At 37.2% G+C, this 26,958-nt stretch overlaps 2 protein-coding genes across 3 annotated transcripts in view; one reads left to right on the top strand and one right to left on the bottom strand.

Moving 5' to 3' along the window:
* Positions 1 to 3,604, top strand: part of LMBR1 (limb development membrane protein 1) — a 78,008-nt gene extending 74,404 nt beyond the window's left edge. For both annotated transcript variants that reach the window (XM_072412597.1, XM_072412598.1), the window contains exon 17: positions 466 to 3,604. In XM_072412597.1, the coding sequence (XP_072268698.1) occupies positions 466 to 539 (74 nt within the window). In that variant the 3' untranslated portion in view covers positions 540 to 3,604. The remainder of the gene's footprint in view (positions 1 to 465) is intronic.
* A 1,103-nt stretch (positions 3,605 to 4,707) lies between these two features.
* RNF32 (ring finger protein 32) lies at positions 4,708 to 26,736 on the bottom strand. The gene is made up of 9 exons (XM_072412596.1): positions 26,700 to 26,736; positions 23,046 to 23,144; positions 21,283 to 21,547; positions 16,600 to 16,742; positions 16,466 to 16,498; positions 15,442 to 15,566; positions 14,381 to 14,489; positions 7,483 to 7,647; positions 4,708 to 6,106 (listed from the first exon to the last, which is right to left on the bottom strand). The coding sequence occupies exons 2-9, from the start codon at positions 23,115 to 23,117 to the stop codon at positions 5,885 to 5,887; spliced, it is 1,134 nt and encodes a 377-aa protein (XP_072268697.1). The 5' UTR covers positions 23,118 to 23,144; positions 26,700 to 26,736; the 3' UTR covers positions 4,708 to 5,884.
* Positions 26,737 to 26,958: the final 222 nt, after the last annotated feature.

Here is a 26,958-nt window from a genome sequence, read left to right as displayed (position 1 = left end):
ATATATAAAATGTTTTTCAGCACTGGGAGAAAGAAAGTAGTTCAAATTTCCATTGCTACGGCTATAAAAGTCTTACTAGTCTTGTCATTTCATCCTTCACGCAGCTTGTGACTGGACAGTGAAAGGAAAAGTAGGAGGCTAATATATTTTCCCCAGCAATGCGCTCCTTGTTGACACATAAGCCCTGTAGCAAAACTGATTGCCTCTTTGAATCATAAATCCTTCTCACAGTCTTGTTTTGTTGTATATTGATTTTTAGAGACTGATAACTTGTTTTTGCACGATTCCACTCTTTTGCATTAAAAAAAATCTATGATATATTGATGAATGTGTATCTGTGTGGAGTTTTTATTTTTTGTGTATATATTGTATATACTGTATAACATTTTTTTAGGATATGGAGATTTCCTTTCATCAAACATTGGACGCCACATCCCTGTTAATTTGCATGTTCTATGTTTACAGGTTTAGATAAATTTCAGCTGTCTACTGAGCCCAGCGATTCAGCATCCACCAACGGGCATCAGAAAACACTGTGAAATATCATTCAGCTTGGCTGCAATCAACATTCCTCTTAGGATGTGGACTCTTTGCTTGAACCATCACTTTATAATGTCCACATAGCTCTAGTCTTATATACACAGCAGAGACTCGTAGGTCAGTATGACCTCGTAGCCACATTTTTTGTAAACTAGACTTTTTTTTTTCTCTAGTTGTGTTACAGGAAAAATAAAATGTGACATTTTCTTTTATTTCGTGTATGGTCACCGGACAACAACAAAGAACCTGAGCCTCACAAAATGTGTTCCTTTTTTAGTTACACCATGTTTCATTAGGGTTTGCTGTTTGACCTCCTCTGTCACAGACAAACCATTTCTGAGGTCACAATATATGAATGAATACTTATTTTGCCCTGAAGTACTCTTAACACAGCGATCTGTATTTAGGAGCATTGACACTTTAAAAAAGTACAGCAGTTCCAGCATGATGTTCCAGAAGCATTTCATCTACTGGCTTCTAATATTTCTCCAGTTGCTGATACCTTCTGTGAATCCTTTTTTTCTGCAGAATTGTTCATATTCTTTCTCCTGTATCATTGCTCTGATGAGCTAATAGCCCAGCCAGGCTTCCTTTGATAAATGGTAATTGTTTCACTTATTTACCATCAGCAATATTGGACTTATTAGGCAAAATTCAAAGTGCAGCAACTCTTGTCAGCCAATTTGTTTAACTCAACCTGACTGCTAAAAGTGAACCCTCTTCTCTTTTAATGCAAAGGTAATGATGTGTAATTGGTTTACTAACGCAAACATTAAACATTGCTACATCTCTATCTGGCTCAAAAAATAAAAGAACCTTACTTTTACACTAAAAGGCTTCCAGAATGAAGCCATTGAAACTAAATACAGAAGTTAAAATGTAGGCATTGGAGAGCAATCATCTAAAGTTTCTTGGTGCCACTGCCTAATTTAAGAGATTACTGATCAAGCACCCCCATGCACTTAGTGGTGTCCATAGGCTAACACTCGTACACTGTGCATTTTGCAAATACCGAAACTTGCTAATGAATTTTTGTTTTTGTATTTAACAGCTGGTTTTGGGTGTTCAGTACATAAATCGGATGGTTGGTCCTTTTTAGTGAGTATGCTTTTAGTTAAATCAGTCAAGAGATGAAATTCATATGTACACTTATCACCACTATTGGAAATGGCGAGGATAAGCAACTAACAGGGCTGATTTAGATTCGTTTAATCTGTGTCACACTTTGGCCCATAGATCAACAAACTGCACCATGAATTTTAGGTATGTCTGACTGTATGACAGATGAAGGAAATAGAGCAAACTTTCTGTGTGCGCATATATTTTGTATTTTGAACCTGCAGTAAATGTAAAACCCTTGAGGAAGGTTGTGCAGCATACAGTACATTGATAGATACAGATAGATTAGTCCCTTGAACAAAAAATTAAGATCTAAAATGTTCTGGTTACCAGGCACTTGATACCAGGCACTTGATCCTGTCTATGCACTAAAAGAAACTAACATAGCAATAATAATCATACAAGAAATGGGCAGAACTTCTGTAAATCAGCTCTAAAAATCGAAATCCATCCAGTCATAATTGGCTTATGATTTAATCTTATTGGGTTGTGGTATGTCAGGAAGACCAATAATGAAATATCTGTACCAGACTTTTCACTTATGCTTTGATTCCAACTCTTATAAAACCTGGCTGCTCTGAAGGATTTTTCACAAAATTCAAGTAAGCAGTTAAGGAAAGTAACAACTTTATAGATTTGATGGTATAATAGTAGCATTTTTACTCTTCATCTGCTTTTTACAACTTCAGCTAGATTCTTGTGTAAAAATATCTTGCATTAGTAAGTTGTCCACAACTGGTAATCAGTTTAAGACTTGTTATTTGGCAACCGAAAAGTTGGCAGCAGTAACAGTACAGTATAAAGGGGCATTTCTACCTTTGCAAACATAACATGCCTGACCACCTTGTGCTCCCTTCATGTTTATGGGCCCAAAGCCAAAATTGCTGGTACTCTGCTATATAACCAATAGATTCCAACATCTCTAGAAAATGCTGGGTGCTTGAGGTGGAGTAGTACAGCTTCCTACCCCTCCACACGCCTAGATTCATTGAAAGTAACTAGTGGGATACACTGTAAGCAATTCTGTGCCCCATAAAGTTGCCAATGTCTGCCAACAATTTTGACATCCAGTTGGAGCAGTTGTGATTTAGGCCCCCGCACATGTTTAGCTATCTAGCAGAGTCGGGTATAAGGTATAAATGGCTGGGTAGGTAACCTGCTAAATAGAACTTCCTGTAATACATGTATGTGAACCAGGCATGGTATATTTGTCTGTAGTTTCCTAATACACATTCTGATAGGGAACACTTCAGGTTGCAAATGACTACTTGACAGAGGCAGCTACTGACAGATCAGTCCTTGATTATACAAGCAGGGACCATTTTTTTCTTCCTACTTCTATTTTCTACATTTCTTTTTATCCCAAGTGAAGGTCCTGGCCAATCCCTGGGATATTTTGCTGTGCCAGGATATAAGTAACTTTTGTAATTGCCTGATTTTGCTACGTTTTGAAAGCACAAATAAGATGCACACCTTTCCATATCAGTGCTTGCTCACTTGCAGTGTATGAACAAGTTTATTTGCATCCTTTCTAGATAAATGATATGAAAGAGAATATATATTAAAATAAAGCTATTTTTGTTTTATCTAGAGCAGACTTGAGGACTGACCTGTCCTGCTATATGTGTATGTCTTAGGAGCTGCATAGCCTCTGTACAATATAATATGTGGTGTTATTAGAGTTTAGAAGCTCAGAGGATTTGTAGGAGTGGAGAGTGGAGGTCTTATCAATAAAAAAAAAGTTAGCTTTTTTTCTCTCTCCTGCACTTAAAAAGTCCTACGCTTTAAACATTGGATGCTATAATCAGCATTTTCTGTTTTGTATTCTCAAGCTAATATACTCTTATGTTCTGATTTTCCCCCCTGCTGGGTCATTGGTTACTGCTGCAGGAGGTATTTAAAGGGACCCAAAGTTTCATATGATCTGTAATTCAAAAAAAGAGAACTATGTGGCCTGATATTGTCATTCCTCTCAAAATACTAGACACTTGGCTGTCTCTGCTTTCAGTACTTACTGAGCAATTGTCCTAAAACAAGCAGATTATGAAGTCAACTGCTCATCTGTATACTTGTTTACAGGTCTGTGCTCCTATAGGTATGAAAACTATTGGATCAGCATGACAGCTAGGCAACGAGACCAGCAATGGCAGCCCACATATTATTTTAGTAAAGACAATGCAAACTCATTTTTACTTAACTCAAACTGCGGCTACAAACGTATCAAACGATTTTGACATCTTTACATTCCATGCGGCTGCAGTAAGACCTTTTTTTCCGGACTCTGGGAGACTCAAGATATCTTACACATGTTGTCCATCTATGACATATAATGATCATTTCAATTGATCATCGTTTACACAGGAAAAAAAAAACCATAGACCTTTATACAATTGAGATTTATACCCTAATGTCTTCGATATATATGCGTAAACGTGAAAGGAATTATTAGTATCCAGTTGTGTATGGTCATTGTAATGATACATTCACATCTCTTCACTTTGGGGTTAGTAGTTCTTGTATGCTACTAGTCATTCTTACAGAAAAGGCATTTTGGTGGATTCTGTATGAAAAATGTAGCACAGAGGACTTTTTTTTTTTAATTACTACACCAAAACACATCCAATCCTCTTAGTCAACCTCTGTTAGTGACCAATTCCCTTTGACAATCTATTTTACATTTATTTCACAATTTTTAAATGAGATTGAATAGTCACTGTTGCTAAAGCTTAGATAAAACTTTCACCTGTTAAATACAATTCTAGTCACTAAAATGTACGTCTTTTTCATCATCTTGCTTTACATTCAGTACAAGTCTTGTGTTTACCGATTTCTTTTCTCTGAATGGAGAAGTCACAGAGTTTGAAATGTGAACAGGATCACTTCGAATTTTGTTTGGTTGTGGTCTGTGCTTTTTTTTTTTTTATTTGTATTGCGTTTTTTGTGCATTTTACTGGATTTTTTTTTTTTTTTGTAAGTGTTTATATGTTCAATAAACTTTTTTGTTTCCTAAATTTGTGTATTGTTTTGTAACACTTGGATGCATTTAATCAGTGTAAATACATTTTAATGTATCAAAAATAGTAATAAAAACAAAATGTGTACAGGTTCCATTTTAATATTAATAACACTACCGGTTAGCTTTGTCATTGTACTCATAATGGTGCAGGAGCTTTACACAGTGCTGTCTAATTGACCATAGTTGATTTTACTGGATGCAGAGCGATGCCTTTTGAAATATGTTGGGGTAAATATGGAGAAAGTACAGCAGGGGGAAATAAGTTTTACATAGTATGTTAGGTTGAAAAAAGAAAAAGTCTATCAAGTTCAACCACTAGGGAAATAAACATATCCCAGATATAAAACCCAAGGGACATAGTTGATCCAGAGAAAGGCAAAAAAAAAACCCTGGTACAATTTGCTCCAACAAGGGGAAAAAACTTCCTTCCTGATTCCATGAGGCAATTGGATGTTCCCAGGACAACAGTCTATGTTATCTATACTTTAAAACTTTAATACCCAGTTATATTCTGTGCAAATGATATTGAACATGACAATGTTTTTTCTCAGTAAATATATTTCTATTAGAGCGATTGACATGACACGTTCATAAATTGAGGTACGTGTAATAAAGTGGAATGGCACCTGAGCGATGCATTAACCAGAAACTGACATCTGGAGTAAATTTCATGTCAATAGCCCCATTAGAAATATACTGTAAACACGCCTGTGCTGTAGTACACTGCTGTGGAAATAAAAATACAACAGTAGTGTTTTATTTTTACTGCACTGGGGCAATGCACCTCACTACATGACAAAATGGTTTGCAGAGCATGTGTCTGTGCAGAGCATAATTGCATGAATTGGCCCCAAAAACCCAGCTCCAGACAACTTTTTGTTTTAATTTGTTAAACTTTATCAAGTTTAAAGTGTCCCCATTGATAAGATTTTTCTTCTTGTTCTGGGACATAAAGTGAGGGGCAAAATGTGGATTTTCCTGTTTCACTCTTGTAAAATCTCTGACTTGGGGTCAGAGGTCCTAACCTTTTTATTATTTTTTATTTTTAGTTTGGCTTTTATGGGGTCCTTCAAAATAAACTATAATGTATCATGTGAAACACATCAAAATGCAATGCAATGCACATTACCATGTTCACCACTAAGGCTAGGCTATATGAACAGTGGTAAATATACAGGGCTAAGGAATACTGATATTTTGCATCAAAGTCTAACCGGAAAATGTTTTCTTCTGATATGGAGATCGACACAATGGGCAAATGGGGCATTTTCCAACTGAGAAGTCCTCAAAGGCCTGAAGACAAGCATGATGGAAGACATGTGAGCAGGACAGAAGGACGATGGGTCGGGTTGAAGCGAGCCCTCTATGATCTTCATTGTAGTTTAGTGCTGTGATGCATATTGGACAGTCAGATATTTCCTGATGAACAGCCTACAGAACGAGATGTCATTTAGTCATGTCTATCACACAGCTTATAACAAAGGTCAAATATACAACATAACATAGACAAGGATACATTTTCAGGAATACATAATTCCTATTAACTTCCACTACTTATGTTTCCCTTTATATACTTACTACATGTTAATTTAATGGTTGTCAACAATACCTGTTAAATAAAGAGAACTTAACTGAATAGAAATATTGGATTTGCAACTACTTTTTCCTGGCAAGTCTTGTGGTAATGTTTATCCCAGCTTCTATACATTGTCAATGTACAGGGATAAGAATACTGCCAGAGTCATGTCTGGACATCCGACCTACATATAGTTTTTTAGCTAGGCATTAATTGTTGTCTTGTCATCAGTTTTCTTCATCTGCTTGCTTCTTCTAATCCAATGGGGTTGATTTACAAACGCACAAAAAGGAAAGGCTGTTCATATAGTAAAGTGAAATATTACCTTGCAAGGGATTTTCCACTTAGCTTGGAGAATGTGCTGGCAATTCAAATAGCAAAGGATACCCAATCGCAAGTAAGAAAACCAAAAAAAAAAAAATAGTTCACTTTTCTAAATTCAAACATTTCTTCAGTAAATCAACCCCAGTGCCTCAGTAAATAATAAATCATAGGTGCAGTAATGACAGCTAGTCCGCTAGCATTTTCAAAACGTGAAGTTAGTAATGGCAGCTCCTAGTTTTCATAAGACGTGAGTTAACTCTTTTTTTCCTTGTTCAGTCATCTTGAATTGGCCTGGATGATGCATCTCCCTCACAGCCATGCAGAAATTAATTCAGTTCAAATATCAGCTTAGCAATTTTGACAGATAAATAAATCGATCAGGCAGGTAAGTATGTTTTATGGCAGAAGGACCATGCCTGTCCCTTTCTGCAATAAAAGCCCTGTTTGGGCTGCTCTGCCCCCTAACTGTTGCTGTCCCACGTGGCAAGAGATCATATTTATTCAATAGATAGGTGTTTGCCCCTGGGTTAGCAACAGTAAGGGGTGAAGCTATTTTGCAGATACCCTATGCTAATTCAGCCTGAGATTTAGTGTTAGTTTTTGTGTTATTGATAGGCTAAACGGTAAATATAAAAGCTCAGTTACATTTTAAGGTTCATAATAGGGGCTGTGGGGAACCCTTGTATTGAGGTATTTCTACAAAAAAAAATATACCTGAAATCACACCACAATTGTATCAACATAATAAAGCCAATGACCCAAGGCTGCTTTTATAAAGCTTCCGGACAACTGTTCATATCTTTTAATATATGGCACATCAAAACTCCTGAATCTCGATAAATCGGTAAACACAGACGCTCATGACAAATCAGTTAATTTCACTTTGCCTCAGATGACTACAGCTCACCTGTTCTTGTATCTTCTCCCAATCGCCATCACTGATATCCCCGGTAGAGTTATCCAACTGACTAAGGACACTACGACTTGCAGCCACTGACTGGTCAATCTCCCTGAAAAGCACATCAATGTCTGTGCTGCAGGATCTCAATAAGCGGTCAGATATTTCGGTGAACTGTAATAAAAACATTGAAAGGTATATATTTGATTCAAAATACAAAAACACCAAGTTATACTAAACAATGCACAACTGCTGTGTACTATACTTTGCTATAGACACACTATATATATATACATACATGCTTGAAGCTGCAGCCAGAGTGCATTGATTAAGGTAACTGATATATAAAGTGAATCCCAATATCTTAAAAATCCAACATTTTTACTAACATAAAACCTCTGTAACAGTCTGCACTATTGTTTATGTTTGGTGGTGATCTTCCTCCAGGTGTCTGCATCACTACTTTCATAGACACTTCCTATGCCATAGGACCTATGGGATATTCATGGCAAGTCTATTTTGTGAACTGACCTGAAGAGCCAGTCAGTAGAATAGGATGGAGGGGGACCTGTGACTGCAGACCCATTGTAGTGGTAGAAGGGGTTTCCCTAAGAGAAAGCAGTGCTGCCATAGAACATAGGTGGGGGATTCAATCTTCATTCACAAGCTAAAAAATATTTTTATCCTGCAGGGTAGGTTGGAAGAGGGTTGCATGGAGGGCCAAGTTTAGGAGGATATAAGTTTGTATTGTGTGACAGTTGACTATGCTGAAGAGGGTGTACATAGGGAGGTGCAAAGTGTACCACTGCATAAAGGCCCCAGACCCTCCTCAGCCAACAGGGGCTCCCAAAGGGCCCCAAGTCAATTATGCACAGGGGACTACTGTTGGGTGTGTCCTAAGCTGCTATGAAGCAAAAACACTTTTCTAAAAGCGAGACCCATACATATTATATATGTGGCAGTCTATCATTACAATGTAGAATTTATATGAATGAGTAGGACATCTATTAATATTTCCAAATCATCATTATTTTAAGATAAGAAAAAATCCTAAAATAAATTATATTATTAAAGATAGCAAAGATCTATAGTCTCTGGCTACCAAGCACATTGTGGGTGTTTAAGGTTACTTTAAACTGCAGACTAGAGACACAGTAATCATCAATATTTTTTGAACTTTTGATCTGCTACAGCTTCACCTTAACCTACATATCTCTTTACTGGCTTCATTCTAAATGAACAGAGATTGGAGATGTAGTACACTAATAAGCTCATGGCTGTATCTTTCTGCTTCTATCAGCATGCTCCCTGCACTGCAACACATCTGATTGGCCTACTTGTGTGGCCTACTGTTGTATGGTAGAATATGCTGGACACAAGTCAAAATCAGGTAATTATACAGCTTGAATAAAAACAAAACAAAAATCCTTACAGGAACATGGACTGCGGCTCTGGCCGGTGTGCCCCTCCAGCAGGGTCCTGACCCTGCCTTGGGGGGCGCATCAGCCAGAGCCCTGGACCACTGGTTGCAGACCGCTGATATAGAGTGTAGATAATATAAACAATACAGTGTTCTCCCCAAGCCCTTTTAATCTGGTGCACCACCTGGCACTTTTCAATAGTCACCTGGCTGCTTTTTGGTGGTTACTGTACAGTTGGGTCACAATACAGAGGTCGCCATTCTTCCCACCCAGCTTAAAACAAATTCTGGGGAGATCATTGTAATATTCATTATTAAAATTGATTAATTATATTTAATTATTATAATCTATTTTCCTAATAATTATCAATTGATCTCGTTCATATGTATGTCTAAAAACACTGTTTCCCTTTATGCCTGGGTGACCCCTGATTAATCATTTATGTGTCTTTTAGGATACATTTTTCAACATTCAAAAAACATTTCTTTTCTGCTAAATTAATTAACTTGTCATTCCAGTTCAAAAGTAACACACACACCAAAAGAAAAAAAAGTAAGTCACTTCAAGATAGCACTGATAGAGGATTTCCATTAGACACAGCGCGTACTTTGGGACTTAGAGTCGTGTTTGCTTAGGAGAAAATTGCACTTCTTATTTCTGCAGCCAACCTATAGCAGTGTATTGTGTTGATGTGAAGAAAGCCGAGGCCTATTCTCTGCTTAGACAGATCTGGACAGCTTTTATAAATGGAAGCCATAATGTAAACCAATTAACAAGTCACATATGCCTTTTATATTTAGTTTCTAATTTATCTTTGCTAAAAGTTCTTTTGTTGCTCAAGATAAACAAAAAGGCAAACCTGTAGTGGCCATGTATGTCATGCAGATGAATGGCTCGCAAAGGTGTGTCTTTTCACTGATTAACCACAATAAATGTATGAGTTCCATAGGATTAGAGCTAGAATGTCAAATATTATTTACATTTGAAGATTCCTACCTTTCAAAAATCTGTTTCATCGTGAAAATTACATTTTTACTACCTCAGCTACAGCTGAGCTTATATAGAGCTGGGTAGGGGAATCCTTTTTTTATCCACATACAGGCATAGTGACCCCATCAGCTGTATACAAAAGTAAAAAAAATAATTTTTTTTCAGAACTTATTTTTATTTTTTTAATGTAACTATCCAAACCAAACATAAAAAAAATGTAATTTATACCAGGTTATTGGTTCTTAGATGTAAAGGCTGCTTTCTTTTGTTTTTTATTTTCAAAGCTGGAAACATTTTAGCACATACAGAAATTATCTTCTGATGTTAGAAATGAAGTTTGTCACTTCCTGGGAATTATACTGAAAGTTTTGAAGGAAGATCGGGTTGTTTGTACTGTTTTCTGTAATTTCACTGCAGCCCTTAGACATGAAAAGAAGATTTGTAGTGCAAAGGGAGAGAAGCCAAATAATTTTCCTCTGACCTTTTGAAATTATTATTTGAAACAAAGCTAATATATAAATGCTGCAATACATACATTCTTCAAACAATCAATATATACAGCCAATGCTGTAAGTCCTGCAGCAGAAAACTCACTATAAATGTTTTTGTTTCTTTTAGTAAACATTTAAAAAGCCTAATAAGGAATCACATAGCCAATGAAATACAACTCCTCATTTTAACATTTATGTCAAACTTTTCAGGATTCTCTACAGCCTTTCACAATCTTTACAACATTGGGGAACCCCTGAAATAAATTTCAGGTCTTAGGGAACCCCTGCTATAATTACTATATCCACAGATCACAGTACATTAGTGTGGTGGTCAGTTGGGAGAGTCAGTGGTGGTTATTCATTGGTGTGACTTAAACTGACCTGAGAGACAGAAATTACTCATGTCTCAAGGAATCCTTAGCAACCTCTGGCAGAACCCTGGTTGAGAAACACTGTTCAGGACTCTTATAACTGAGTGTCAAGGGTATAGACTTATCCAAACATATTTCCTGCTAAGTTCGTCTGTTTTAGGATGTGGTACCCTCTTCTGGCCTGCTGTGCTCCAATCCTTTAGATGGGCATCTTCATAGAAGGTGCATGATGTTCTTTTCTGCCTTTATTACAAATCTCATTGTTATACTTGGAATAATGAAAGCTGGTACTGATAAAAGATATCTCAATCCCTATGGGTAGAGTAGCTGCAAAGGGGCCTGCATGTGGTTGTGTCATCTTGATCCGAGTTGGAGCATTGTGCTATCAATACAACACAAAGAGATGGATGTGGCACTCCGCGACTGCAGAAAGGGTGCCAATGCTACAGTGATTGCAGTGGAAGTTGGATATCATGTTGGCAGTATTTTATTAATAATATTACACAGTATTTATATAGCGCCAACATATTACACAGCGCCTAATTAAGTCCATAGTCATGTCACTAGCTGTCCCTCAAAGGGGCTCACAATATAATGTCCCTACCTCAATCATATGTCATTAACCCAGTCTAAGGTAAATTTTTTAGGGGGAAGCCAATTAATCCATCCGCATGTTTTTTGGGATGTGGGAGGAAACAGGAGTACCCGGAGGAAACCCACGCAAACACAGGGAGAACCTGCACACTCCATGCAGATAGTATCCTGGCTGAGATTGGCTGGCTGAGGCCAGAGTGCTAACCACTGAGCCACCATGCTGCAGTATGACCAAATATAAACACACATCTGATTTTATCGTTTTACCACACATCTACTTTAAACTCTCACGGTGGGGTTATGACCTCCAGGCCATTTTATACTAATCATAATAGGAGGTGATTTTGCTATAAAAAATCCCGGGACATCAAAGCAACTGAGCCACCCTATTCCAACAGCTCAACACCAACATCTTTGTATGACTTCACTGCTTAGACAAATTTTTCCATCAAAAAGCATCTTACACACAAAAATGCAACAAAGACCTAATCATCTGTAACTGGTTCTCATTCTCTACCCAGCCAGCAAAGCAACAAAGACGTGTTAACAGATGCACAATGCTGAAGTAGTGCAAGTAGAATACAAATGTCTAGAAAACAAAGTATATATACAGACAGAAAAAAAAGGGCTCAGGTAGACATTTTGCACTTTGAGAAGTAATTTTTTTTTTTCAAGTCATCAATCTTAATGTCAGCAAATTGCTTACTAATGTGTTGACTTATTGCGATCTTGAAGAGTAAAATGAAAGGGCTGGAATTTACAATGTATCAAGGGATCTCTGATAAGATATTACAGGGTTAAAATCCTACTGCCAGCGCTGCTTGGAGCCAGCTCGAGCTGACAACACAATGTTTGCCCTGTCCTGGTCAAACGAATAAATAAGCCCCATGGTCAGTCTAATGTTTGGCAGGATTTAAAATGAAAACGATTGTTTAAAAAAAAAATCTCTCATGGCCGGAAAACTTCTACAGCCCTTCAACGTTGTTTCACAGCCAAGCCAACTCCTTATAAAGAGCAGAACTAGCATTAAATCCTGCTCCAGATAATGTAATGCATATGAAAAAGATTTAATGGCCCCCGTAAAATGAGCTGCTTCAATTAAATGGCTTATGCAAGCACGGTTTATAGGTAAGGATCAAAGTGGCTCGCAACAGCATCGGCTGCATTCTAGGTAAGAGTTTGCTTTCTGTACACACTGATTGTGGATATTGGCATTAATGAGATAGTTGCTGTGACCTTTTAGGGACTCTTAGATCTCAGTAAAACTACTGTGGCTCTGTCAGATGGGTAATAAACATATCATTCTCAGTTCACGTCCGGGACACAATAAACAGTAACTCAGAAACAAGTAGAAGACTGTGATTCACCTTCAATATTCTAAACCCATAACAACACTGTCTGCAGGTTAGAGGAATTTGCCAAAAAGAGGAAATACCATGAAGGACTTCCATGTTAGTAAAATTGATCTTTTTTCCAATTTAATGATATATTACAGCACTTTGGGGCTAATTTTTAACTCCCTCTTAATTAACAGAGTTCTCTTAATCAAAGCTTGAAAAGGAGATTTTCCTTTAGCCCATTATATTACTGTGTAGTTTATTAAGTGTATTTCCTGGTGGTCTATCTAATGGGCCTCTACGATAGCATGCAGACGCTTTAGCATAAAGTACATGGAGACTGAATGACATTTAGTGGTCTGTTGTTTGTTGGTCTATGTATAAATGTTTCCACCCAAGATTCATTCAACCATTACCCAAATTCACACATTTATTGTTGGATTCAATTAAAAAAAAATAATGAATTAAAAGTAAAATTTGATTCACACTTTTTTTCATTGAATTCAATGTTAAAATGTATTTCCCATTGGATAAAAATATCTTTTAATGGACCCCTTAGTTTACTAAAAAAAACTGCATATACTAAAAAAACGGACTTTTGTTTGATAAAGAAAATATTGCTTCCATTTTTGTTTGAATATCAGAAGAGCTGATCTTCTGCAGTCACTTCCTATCAGTGTGAAGGATTTTGCTTGGGCAACTGCTGCACCATCATTTTTTAAAGAAGGTCTCCTGATGGTGATACCAGTGAACATGCAATGCACATCAGTGTGACTGCTTGTAGGTTCCATTCGGAAAGCGTGTAACAGGGTGACAACAAAGGAGAACATTTGTGAGCAGGGACAGAGAATTGGCATTTTAGGTTTACATTTATAATTTAATTAGCGAGTTAAAATTTTATTAGATGAGAATGGTGCCCATGTTTTCTTAATTCAAGAACATTGTGAATCACAACCTTCCTAAGCCATGTACCACCAATTCATTAATAAAGGATCCTTTCTTGGACAAGAATATGAGGGTTAGAAAAGATTTCCAATGTCAATATGAACCTCACCTGCCATATTAACCAGGAACTAGGGCTAGGAGGGTGGATTCTTTCTTGTTTGGGTTTTCACATCCATCTAACATAAGTCTTCAGAGGAAATTACGTGAAACATTTACCCATACACTTTTTGACATTATTTGAGAAGTTTAGAACTAAACATCTTCAAATATATGTAATCATAAAAAATATCAAAATAAAACTGCCCTGGGGCGAACATAATTGAAATGCAGACCTATCTGTAGTCTCTAATATCTGTTCTGGCTGAACTGACCTTTAAGTGGGGAACACCTTTTATAAGCCTTGATTGCTGAGAAAACAATATATGTCATATAACATTCCCCAATGTACAATAACAACACACAACTAAATGCCTTGTGGTTATTTCTGAACATTTTCACCTCCTCACTCTCTCCTTTAGAACATCATAAAGTTATTAGTGTGACTGACGTTTTATGAGTAAATGGGGTGACCTACGATTTGCCAGTGATTTACTGCTTTTAAGTGCAATCCATAATAAATCAAATGAATCAAGATGAGCAAAAGTGCACAGTGCTGTAAGTGAACTCTACTGTCTTTCTGGAGATCTCTAATGCAAGATAGCATGATGCTAAAAAAAATGTTAATGTTGTTCTCGCCCAAAAAAAAATTATTAAGATACCTTCTTTTCAAAGAACTTCTTTCGCAAATCTGGGTCTTTAGGCGGTGTTGTTTGGCGTAACTTTTTGTACCATTTTCTTACTATGTATCCCCTCCAGCATGCTTGAATCCTGGTAAATAAAATTGTAGAAGAAGAAATCTTGTGAAATATCAGTTAATGTAGATAGATAGATAGATAGATAGATGGATAGATAGATAGATAGATAGATAGATAGATAGATAGATAGATAGATAGATAGAATGATAGATAGAATGATAGAGTGAGTGGTATATTGGTAGATAAGTAGGTAGTTTTCTCCTAGTTTGCTTGAAATGATTTCCATATATCCTGTACCATACCAAAACCGAAGGTCAAATATATATGATGGCATAATATTTAAGGTTATAAATTTGGCCTTTAGTTTTGATATGGTACAGTATATATGGAAATCATGTCATGCAAACTAGGGATACTGTAGGCATAAAAAGATTGTTACCAATTCCAGGCAAAGTTCATTCAAATATGGGGCAATTATCACTTTGTCCAACACCCCCAGCTTTTTTATTTTTGGGGATCACTTCATCATTTTGTCTAGACCTTTTGCTTTAGCAGAAAACAAGGTTGAACTGTCAATTGACTCTCCTTCACAAGGGAGGATGCATTTGTGGCCAATGGAGGGTGGTAAGCCCACAGAGCACTGAAAGGAGGATGGAATGTGGCTAGTCCAAAGCAATGCTAAAGGAACAACTCCTCTGCATCTAGGACAATCCTTATCAGGAAACCATACCTTGAGAAGGGACCTTACCTTGCACCATCCATCCATTGGCCATCTACAGCTCACTGTACAATCTAATGTATTCACAAGACACATTTACACAAATCTAATTTGGATCATACTGATCATTTGCATACAGTGTACTTAGGTTGAACTGAAGATAGCACCCCAGCACTGAAATCCATGAGTACATACTGAATGTATGAATGCCATTATCAAGCATTTTTTACAGGAGTTCCGGAAGAGATTAATGTTGTCTGTTTTCAGTTATTTTACAGAGGTCATATTACCAGTATCTACACATTACCTGGTTGCACATTTTGCTCGAAACAGTCGAGCACCATCATGTATCACTCTGGTTTGATAATGGTTCTTTCTGCACATTGGACACACTTTTCTTCCAGCAAAACTCTCATAGGCTTCCAAGCATACCTATACAGAAACACATATGTGCCATGTACAAGACAAAAACACTTTTAGGTGTTTGGTAAAGATAAACCATGTGGTCAGAAATGTATTACTTGGATTGCATTGTTGACCTTGAATTTTCCTGCTTTGCTCAATTTTATAAATATTGAACGAGAACAAATGGTCAGAAATGTGTTCCTAATTTGTTAGTATCTACTTATTCATTACTCTTCCAAATTGTGAATTATTAGATTTACAGCCTGATAACACAATCACATGAGAAAGGGATCTGTTGAAGGATAACATTTTGATCAGTTTGTTAATTCTTTGTGTCTATTAGTGTACTTTAGTAAAATACATTCAAATGTACAAAAGCCAAAAAAAAAAAGTCTGTTTCTGCTAGGGTTCTAATACATGGCCGGTTCAGTTGTGTAATTATACTGACAAATAATGCTAAATAAAATGTGGTACTGAACCTGTTTACATGCATCTTTACAGAATAAAATACATTGTATTAGTAATGTATATTGGATCATCAGCCTTCTAGACCACTTTATGCTGAGACTTTGGGCCTGAATTAAACTTTCCAAGAATGGAAAAGATAGATTATCGTGGGAGAGCCTGGGTGTTCTAGGAAACATGGAATAGATTTTTTAAAAATCTTTTGCTAACACCTGGCAAATGTTTTCAATTCTGGACCAGCCCCATTCCAGTCCCATGGTAGTTTATCTTCTCCAGTAATGCAGAGCTTTAAAAAAAAATCAAGTCCGTTGTGTATACTAGGCAGGATGGAGAGACTGACAACATATTTAAACTCAAGTCCTAATCACATTTTCATAGTAGGGAGGTAATGTACAATGTGAGAGGGGATATCAATTACAAAGGTTTTCTAACACAGCAATACAATTAAATATTCCACTTACCCTGTGAAATACATGAGAGCAGGAAAGCAGTACCTGCAAATTACAATGACAATATATTAAAATGGTAAAATGAAAACTGAAGGTAAAATAGATGAAAAGATAAAATAGCAGATCCTCTGAATGTTGAAGTTTACCTGCGGATTTAATTGAAACTCTTCTTTACATATGGCACAAGGTTGTAAAGAGTCACCCTGCACAACAGATCTCTGCTTCACTTTCTTCCATTCGTCATCAGTTAATGGCTTTGCTGGAGCTTCTACAATACCAAGTTTCTGAGCTACACACAAACAGGACAAAATGATAACAGGGTTATGTGACAAGTAAACTGTACAACACTGAAAATGTCTACTGGTTAGGTGTAAGGTTCCTATTAATTAGTTTGTTTCTCATTCAGGCAGTGAGCACACTGACCCCTTATCACCTTTTTTTCACATTTAAATATTTATTAGAAGAACTCCATAAAATTAATAATACAAAATAATATAAAAATTGGACAATAACAAATTCTCTGATATCAAAACTTAAGTAAATAACAGGAGGACATTTTATTATTATATTAAAGCGACTCAAACCGAAGCTGCTTACATACATGCAATAATTGTTGTTGGAAAGGATCTTTCACAATCTGCACGATGCATGAACGAGAGATGTACACACAGCGCCTTCTGCTCTATGGAGAGGAGAGAACAATGGAGCGGCACCCCGCTGCACTCTCTCCCCTTGAATTTCATTACAATTGTTTGTCGTCTGTAGAGCCACCAGGACAGACGACGAGTGATGTACATACGCCAGATTCTTGTCCGATATCAGCCCTAAGGCCATTATCGGATGAGAATCATCTGCCATGTGTACGTAGCCTTACATAATTTCCCTTCTAAAAATTTTGATTGTCTGACAATATTCAAAAAGGAACAGGAAAAAAAAATAAAAGACCTTTAATTTTCCTATTTATATGCATGTGAAAAAAGAGGGGAAAAAGAAAACAGGATAAAACAAAAGCAAAAAACAAAAAACACAAAAAAAAAAATTTTACTAGGTGTCAGATGCTAATTTCTGACTGAATAAGGTTTTTCCTTTATTAGGCTGTGATAATACACAAGTCATTACCAGTTTAAGAAAGCTAGTGTAGTGTAATGTCTGTACACCTGATTATGTCTTGAAATTAGGTACATTCTATCTCTTTTATATATATTATTTAAAATGTCAGGCTACCCAAAAATAATATTTTATTTCATTTAGTTGGAACCTGGTTGAATGAGCCATATTCTGGTTTTGTAGGAGTTGTCACTGCCAAGAATGTCTCATTCTATACTGCAAACCAACTTTCTTGATCATTTTGGGGATTTAATTATTTTGCTGCAAAAAAAGGTTTTTCAATTAATTTGCACTCCCACATTTGCAAAAAAATAAATATTCAAATTCATCCAGTGAATAAGGAAGTCTCCTATTGCTATAGTGTGCAAACATAGGCATAGAGAATATTTTCAGTACAAGATGCCAGGCGCAATACTAATGGGCACAAAACTTTTGGTGTCACTAACACATGTGAATGTCTTTATCAGGACCTCTACCCTCAAGCTATCACCTACTTATAACATTCATCATGACTCTGAAAGCTAACCCAATTGCTCTGAACCTCAACAATTATCCCACCAGGCAAGAAGCTGAAGTAAACAAAGCTCTCTACACAATGACTCCTGTTTGCCAAGGTGGGGCACTGGGCATGTTAGTGGCAGGTACAAGATATTGGTGAGTTTATTGTGATGATTGACAGTAAGCTTCATCCTCCTATAAGAAAACAGCAGGATGATGGTGCCCACTACAAAGATTGAGCCATTTCTGCAGTGCTCTTTAGATGCACCCATGGATGCTCTATTGTGAACCTGCTAGTTTAAGGTCAGTATATAGAACATACCAGAGGTGGTATTGCATTAATATAGGTACAGTTTAGGTTTGCTTTACCTTTAAAACTAACACTTTAAAGCAGAACTAAACCCTATTTATACTCCCCTGGTCTTGTTCAGTCGTGAGAGCTGCCATCTTCTTCCTTCTCTTCTTTTTTCCGATTTTCAGCTGTCTTGATTGGCCTGGATGACATAACTCCCTTACATGTGATTTTGGGTCAAAGAGAGCGCTCAGGCAGGTAAGAAAGCTTATTACAGAAGGGGCATTGCCTGTTCATTTTCTGCAATATAGCGTTCCCAGGTCAAAGATTTTTAAAGTAGGTCTTTAGTTCCGCTTTAATACAATATTAAAATGTCCCCCTGTTCAGTTGACAACTGTAGTATTGGATTTCACATCATTTTCTTTCCTGGTGGCAATGGTTACCGGAACAGAAAGGGTGAATCTTCCCAACAATGACACAAACAGCAACACAAAACAAACTGATTTAAAATTTCCATACCATTAAAAAATATAAGAAAAGTTTTACTTGGAGAGCCACAAACCCCTAAATGATCCCCCAAATCTAACTTAGCTAATATTAACTTTTTCACTACTTTTACTTTTGTGTCATATGTATAAAATGAAATACCAGCTCCCAAATTGCAGCATGACATTATCCTGTTTTGCCTATGTTTTTGATGAACATCCTCTTTAATGTGTTCAGTAATGAATTAAAATTGACACAATGCCGAGTTGATCACTAGACTGTAGTTTTAGTTTTATTTGTCTTGGCTAACCTTGCATGCAGATGAAAATTACTTTTATGTGTCTACCACTGACACCTGTAGTGACTAAATGCTCTGACAGCTACATGCTGTTCAGAATACATTTACAGGGCACATCCCATAAGTACTCTTTTGTCCTGTCAGTCATTAAAATGGATGAAGACATCAAACCAGCAATCAGTCAGTCACATTGAGAGTGTCATTAATCAACTCATTCAAGAAGAATTGTAACTGAACTAAACCCCTTTATGACAACCACAGACATTAAAAATTTATTGGTGCTATAGTAATCAATTGAATTGGTAAAATATCCCATTAGAAAAAAGTGTTTGAAAATGCCAATGACAAGGTTTTTTATTTTTAAATAAAGGCAGTAAATGCTCAAATTCCTTCTAAAAATCATATTTGACATACTTTCATTCAATTTAATCTTGATTGATGATGGTGTAGCCTCTTCTTGTGACAGCCTGACATAGAACGAATGGAAGCAGCAGTGAGCAGTACAGTATTGATCACTGCTGCCAGCCATCAAATACGCAAGAACCACAATACCAGCTGCTAGAAGCTGCATGGGATAGCTCAAACCCAAGTCTAAGGGCCTGAATGTGCCCCTTAGACTGTAAATCTGTCTTATCATATACTATGTACATATTGAGCTAATACCTATCTAAAGATAAAGGTATTTTTCAAAAACTGGCTTTACAATAATGTGGCAAATAAAGGTAATTTTAGGTGCATTTATACCATTCCCACATCCCAAGAGACCTGCCAGTAGCAAGCAAGACAGTAAATCTGCACTGAAGTAATTTGGTTGGCCCACTATCAATCTGTGGGTAAAAGTAGGTTAAAAACCACTCACTAAAATTGTAAATAATATTTTAATATTAGTATATATACTTTTCAGGCATTCTAAATCTACAGCTGTCCTTAAAAGTTGAACAGGTAATCCAGGTATGAAGGTCGTGGCTTCTTTTGATGGGGGTAACAACTTTCTCCTAATTATGCTTATGCATTGTCATCGTGATTAGTGCACCCCTAGTGGAGACATGTGGTATAGTTCCAACATACATTGTGAAAGCATGGCCCATTAAAATATTCCTGTGTAAAACAAGTGAAAAGCCTATACTGAGAATAAATAATTCCTTCTTGGTTGACTACTGAAACTACTTAATTATTAAAAAACTTAATATTTTTTTTTTCATGGGACAGGCTTTGCTAATTTAGGGTAAATCTCATAGAGGCTCAATCAACAAAGGTTAACACAACGATCTGCTAGGACCTCACTACTTTTAAATTTACCTGGTGAGAAGATTTCTCCCGTCTGGCAAGACCAGGACCTGCTCAAAAGTCAGATTTTTTCTGCTCTTGTCAGTGTTTACAAAAATGTTTTACAATAAATAAATGAAACAACTAAACTGTGTGTCTGTGTATCCCACGGATAAAGAAATTACATGGGAAAATTGTGTACAGTGGGCGTAGTGTACAGGGTCCAAGGGTCAAAAAGAAACCTATGATGTCCCATTTTTCCTGACCACCAGTTTTAGACCTTTTTTTTTTTTTTTTTTACTGGGATGATTTTTTCCCCACTGACACTGGGACATTTTTTCTTAATACTGAGCGCTCACACTGGGATATTTTCTCCTGACAATCGGGAGTTTTCTTCTCCCACTCCCCATGATGCTGGCCTGGCTTTTCTTCTACTGATCACCTATGCTGGGGCATTTTTCTTCCCACTAAGGCTTTATAGATATTATCTCCTTCAACTGTCCACCAAAGCTGGAACATTTTTTCTCTTACACACTACCAGTGCTGGGTTATATTTCCTTCCACACACCACCAAAGTTGAAGCATGTAAATTAGGGATTACTGTTGCTTGGCCATTTCTCATTTCCACTGACCACCAGTTCTGGGATATTTTCTTCTTTTCACTTAACATAGTTGCTCTGACTATGACGCTAGATGCTGATGTTTGTTTTCATTCCACTAATCATGGAGGCTGGGGCATCCCACCCGGAATATTTTTCCCTCGCACCTTAACAATACATTTTTTATAAGCACCGGGAAGAAAACCTTCATTTATAAGGCAAAAAGCTATGCATTACAACATTTTTAAATTTTACTATGATGTGTCACAAAATCAGGACTTGCCCAAAGTTAGAGGTGGTCCAGAGGGGTCGAGCACATACTCTTCTTCTGTCCTGTTAAGAGTAACTTTGTTTGTGTGTTTCCTCCTGATTCCAGTATCTATAACAGCTTCCATTTTTCTTCTATTTACAGGCCTAGAACCTCTCATGCTGCTGACCCCTTTACAAGGATCCACTAAGGAGAGGTGCTGCAGCTGAAGATTTTGCAGTATGTGATCTTGTAAGGCCACAGCAGTTAAGATTACCGGTTTCTGATTTCCATTATAGCTCTACAATAAAAACAAAGGAACAGTATGTATAATTATATTTTTCTTTTATTATAAGAAACAACGCTCTGTATATACGATAAATAGCTAACATAACTACACTAATCTTACTTTTTATGCGTCCATGATCAGCCTTTCTTGACCTATTTGACATGGATGAAACCCCTTAAAAAAACTTTTAGTTCTTCAGTGAACCTCTACTATACCTACTTTATCCAGAGGGGTAAGAGGGAAGAATGCCTCCTACATAGCTGGCCAGTGAAAAGAATGTCACCCTTACAGTTAGCCAAAAAGATCAAAAAGACCTGAGAGTCACAAATTGCTCGATGCTCAGGGAATCCCCAGCAACTTCTGGAGGGTTCTACAAAACCCTGGTCGAGAAACACTGTCTTAGACCAACAGATATAGCTATATAAAGACCTGATTTAATAAAAATTTGCTTTAAAGGTATACAACCCTTAGTCTAAAATACACCGGACATTGTAGAGTATCAACAACAAATAATACCTACAGGTAGTTAATATGTGCCAATGTGTTCCTGCTAAGAACTAGGGTTACTTTTCCTTTGACAATGATCAGTGAAATCTGCCCTGAATTTCTAGTTTTTAGGCTAGCCATACACGAAACATGAAATATTGTTCAATTCAATGAAATCGTTAAAAAAGCAAAACAATTCCCTTTAAAACTGTATTTACGATCAATGTTTGGGTGGAATGCTGATTGAAAATTTATATGTCAAGGACAGTTTGTAGATTGGTTGACCGTCACAATTGTCACAATATTTTTTTTAGATATTATATAACAATCAATTATAATTCATTTTAGCTATCCAACAGGTGGATGGTACATTTAACATGTTTTTATTGATCACAAAGACTAATATAAATCAAATTATTATTATTATTATTGTTACACAGAATTTATATAGTGCCAACACATTACACAGCACCATAGTCATATTGGGTTTACACCTGGGAATGTTCCCAGGTAAAGTGAATTGATTTTGTAGTTTTGGCACAGTTGTGATCCTCATGGATAGAACCAGCAATTTACTAATTGATTTTATTTATTGACTGGATATTCTTTCACAAAGTAGGATAATGGACCTGCTAAGAAATTAGAACTGTGAGATATCTGTTCAATGTTCTTCTAGCAGGTGGGGTCATCTCAAAATAATGTGGAGTCTATGACATATATGGATTAAACTAGTCTTGCAGCAAGAAGAATATATTAAAACCATGGGAAGATGGAAACAGAAGAATGAACTAGAACATTAGTGTACTCTGCTGCATTCACAAACAGTAAGTGAGCATGAAAAAAAGAAAAGTAAAAAAAAAATATATTGTAGTCATTCTTATCTCTAAAAGTGGGGGTGGGATAGGGGAACAAAGCAGGGTAACTCTTTACCCTCATAAAACAATAGCAGACATGGAGTATCCCATAGTGTCATCATTGTTAATGCATATTTACATGTGTGGGAGTGATTTTATTGAAGATATACCTTTGAAGGTTTTGTTACACTTGTAACAGAACCAGATGCTCTGCTAGACCTTGAACTTAAATGATGAGCCATTCCTTGTTCTAGCTAGCACACGTAAACCTGCAGAAAAAGAAAACATTACACAATGCAAACTTACTTTGTAAATCATTGACAACATGTTTCCCATGCCATAAATTCTAAAGAGCTAATTATGGCTCCAGTATAAACGATATGTCAGACAAGGGACAAGGTCCTGCAACTGCATTGAAATTCAAGTTTTATTTATTATCAAAAGGATGATTCTGCAAATTTAGTAGCCCAGTATATTTACTATACAGTATATGGTCACTATGGTAATTACTACTTACATCATTTACAGGGAGCCTATAATTCTTTTTTATTGAGAATGAGAAAATTTTCATCACTTGAAATGATCTTTCATGATCGTTTCCCATGACAGATAAACCAATGGGCGCCTATTTAGTTTTATGGAGAGGGGAGGGGTGAGAACAAGCTAGCGGCACTCTGCTATGTTCTCCTACTTTGACTTGTAAAGTGGTCATTTCCAATTGGTTGTTCATAGATCCGTTCTGACGGATCACTGTACACATGTCAGATTCTCAACCAAGACGAACCTGACCGTTTGTCTCGGGCGATAAATATCTGATGTCTGCAAAATGCATATTTTTAACATAAACATTGCAATATTAATTCAGATATGCATTGATTAAATGTAAATGATAAAGATTTTTTAATGCAATCACTAACACTGGTCAACAAGCCAGTATTGAAATTTAACAAACAATACTCACTCCATTTTCAATAATTTGAGTTATCTGTCATCCACTAAACCAGTGCAAGTGAAGATCTTCTCAGGGTCAATGGGAGTGATTATCCTGAAGTTTTTCTAATCCAAACTCTTTAAATTTGCACCTAAATGTATTATATGGTGACACACTGGGTCCCAAGTCTTTTATCTTTCTGGCTGCAGAGTAGAAGAGTCCATGTTTCTATCTTGTGAAGTGAACACTTCCTATTGACTGTCCGTCAGCATTTCCCTTACAGGTCCAGAGGACTCCAGTAGCTATGTGATGATGTAACAAAGAAGAGAGGCAACAAGACCATTTGTTGGTGTGCCCAGATGCTGATCACTGGTCTCCAACAGTAAAATCCACAAGTGAGGGACACATGATGATAGAGACAGGTAACAAAATGTATCTTTGGGAGCTTTTTTAAAAATAAATGGTGAATGGGTGGGAGGAATTGTTAGAATTTCTTAAGATACAGACAGCAATAATAATACTGAAAAATGTTCTATTCATTTCCAACTGTATCTAAATATGTTTTGGTCTTGTTATTATTAAAGAGAAACACCAAACTCCACCAGCCTACCAACAGCACTGGGGGTGTTCCACGTCATTAGGGACTACAGAAGGTGTTTTGTTTGCAGGCAGATAGGTTTTAAGATAAAGATAATTGGAAGGAAGCTTGAGTACATAATGAGCAAACATGGCCACCTTCCTGTGCATGCTATTTTTACCTACAAAGTATACAAATAATACTTAAATAACATTTACATCAATCTAGTGTCTTTCTAAAAACATTAGCGTTACTACACTTGTTCTTTTTGTACAGGATAACAGAAGTCAAAGTGACTCTATAGCACACGCCCTATTGGTATTTGGGGAAGGATGATCTGCTATGATGTCTGGGGGTAACTTTGGACCTTACTTGATATCAACCAAGCTCCTAGCAGTGAGGAAGCCTTGTGTGATATTCACCGACAGTCCTTGAAGATAGCCAGGGAGGGGGAGAACCTTTAGTGCTTTTCCCTTCTGAAATAAAGTAAACTTACCTGCCTGATCACAATTTTTAAATTACACTCACCTCTCCCAGTTTCATCCCAAGCACCGCCATCTTTATCCGATTCGCTTCCAGGTTCCAGATCTTTGTTGGACCATCTTGATTGGCCAGGGCAGAATGATGTGCCTAGATTGTAAGCTCTTCTGGGCAGAGTCCTCTCCTCCTCCTGTGCCACTGTCTGTATCTGTCTGGTATTTACAACCCCCATTTAATGTACATTGCTGTGTAATATGTTGGTGCTATATAAATACTGTTTATTAATATAATAATAATAATATTAATAACTCCAGCACATGAGCACAGGAGTTCATTTATTCCCAGCAGCCAGGGGTATGCAGGGATACCCAGCATTGTTCACTGCAGAAATGTTTGTGAACACAAAAATAAGTTATTTTATTGTAGAAGAGACATCACCTGTTTCATCTACAATAGACAAACATGGTGACAAACTTTCCTTATTCCTCATTTCCTAGCAGCCAGTGCCCACCACTGTCTGATTCTCTGGAATATGGACAGACTCTGAGCGTTTATATTGGACTGCTGGTTCTGCATTGTTTGCAATAAAGAGAACTGCGACCCATAGAGAAGTGAATAGATAAATGGTGATATTATTATTAATATTGTTATTAAACAATACATGTTATTAAACAAATTTTTTAGCGCCAACATATTACGCAGCGCTGTACATTAAATAGGGGTTGCAAGTGACAGACTAATACAGACAGTGATACAGGAGGAGAGGACCCTGCCCCGAAGAGCTTACAATCTAGTAGGCGGGGGAATTTACACACAATAGGATGGGAGATATGTAGTGGTGGGAAGTAGTGGTGGTTTCAAAAGACAGAAGAAGACGGGTAAGCAAGTTTGAAAAAATGGGTTTTGACCGCTCTTTTAAATGAGCAGAAAGTAGGAGCAAGCCGAATAGGATGAGGAAGACCATTCCAGAGAGTTGGGGCAGCTCTAGAGAAGTCTTGTATCCGTGCGTGTGATGAGGTTATGAGTGAGGAAGTCATTAGTAGGTCATTGGAGGAGCGGAGAGAGCGGCTGGGGGAGTATTTTTTATCAGGTCAGAAAGGTAAATGGGACAAGAACTGTGGAGGGTTTTTGAAGGCAAAGCACAGTAGCTTGAATTTGATTCTCTGGTGAAATGGAAGCCAATGGAGAGAACTACAAAGAGATGCAGCGAAAGGAAGGATGGACGAGTCTGGCTGCAACATTCATGATAGATTGTAGAGGAGAGAGTCGGGTTAGTGGAATACCAGGGGGGAGGAGGTTACAGTAGTCCAGACGAGAGATGATAAGAGCGTGTACATGGAGTTTGGTGGTCTCAGGGGACAGGTAGGGGCGGATTTTCGAGATGTTGTTTAGGTGAAAGTGACAGGACCTTGAAATGTTCTGAATATGGGGGGTAAATGAGAGGGCAGAATCAAAGGTGACACCAAGACAACGTGCCTGAGGGGAGGGCCGAATAACAGTGTTACAACAGTGATATGAAGATGAGAAAACATGCAAAAGCCAGAAAAATCACCTAGGCTAATAGAGCTGTAACACTTGCATTGGGAAAGGAAACTTTCTCCTGCATTTTAGCAATTTGAAGACAGAATCTGTTTAAATTCTCAGAGTCCCGTTAATGGAAAATTGAAATTCAATGAAAAAGTTACAGGTTGAAATTATTCCAAAATAGGAAGTGTAATTTAAAATACAGCTGATGGAGCAGATACACTGATAGATTGAACTAAAAGAAAACAAATACAGCCTCATCACACCTCTATATAAGGGAGGAATGACAGTCAGGGTCTCACCAAATCCCACCTTCTATATCCAGGTGACTGCCCGGCGGTGGTTGCCCAGCAACCAGAGATAAACAGGAAGCGTGTTCTCCAGACAAAGGCTCAGCTCCATGGTGAGTGTGGCCCCTCCCTCCTACAGCTCCAGTCATGTGTTGGGAGCCAACACACTGCTGTATGGGCTGTACAGAGAGCTGGGCTACCGTTAATGTATTTTAATATATTGTACATGAATGTGAGCAGAGATCCCTAGGGTAATTCTGTATATAGTGTGCCAGTCACTA

The sequence above is a fragment of the Pyxicephalus adspersus genome, chromosome 5 (assembly GCF_032062135.1).
Source record: "Pyxicephalus adspersus chromosome 5, UCB_Pads_2.0, whole genome shotgun sequence".
NCBI classification, from domain to species: domain Eukaryota; kingdom Metazoa; phylum Chordata; class Amphibia; order Anura; family Pyxicephalidae; genus Pyxicephalus; species Pyxicephalus adspersus.
Note: the sequence above shows the minus strand (reverse complement) of the source record. Positions and strands in the feature narration are given on the sequence as shown.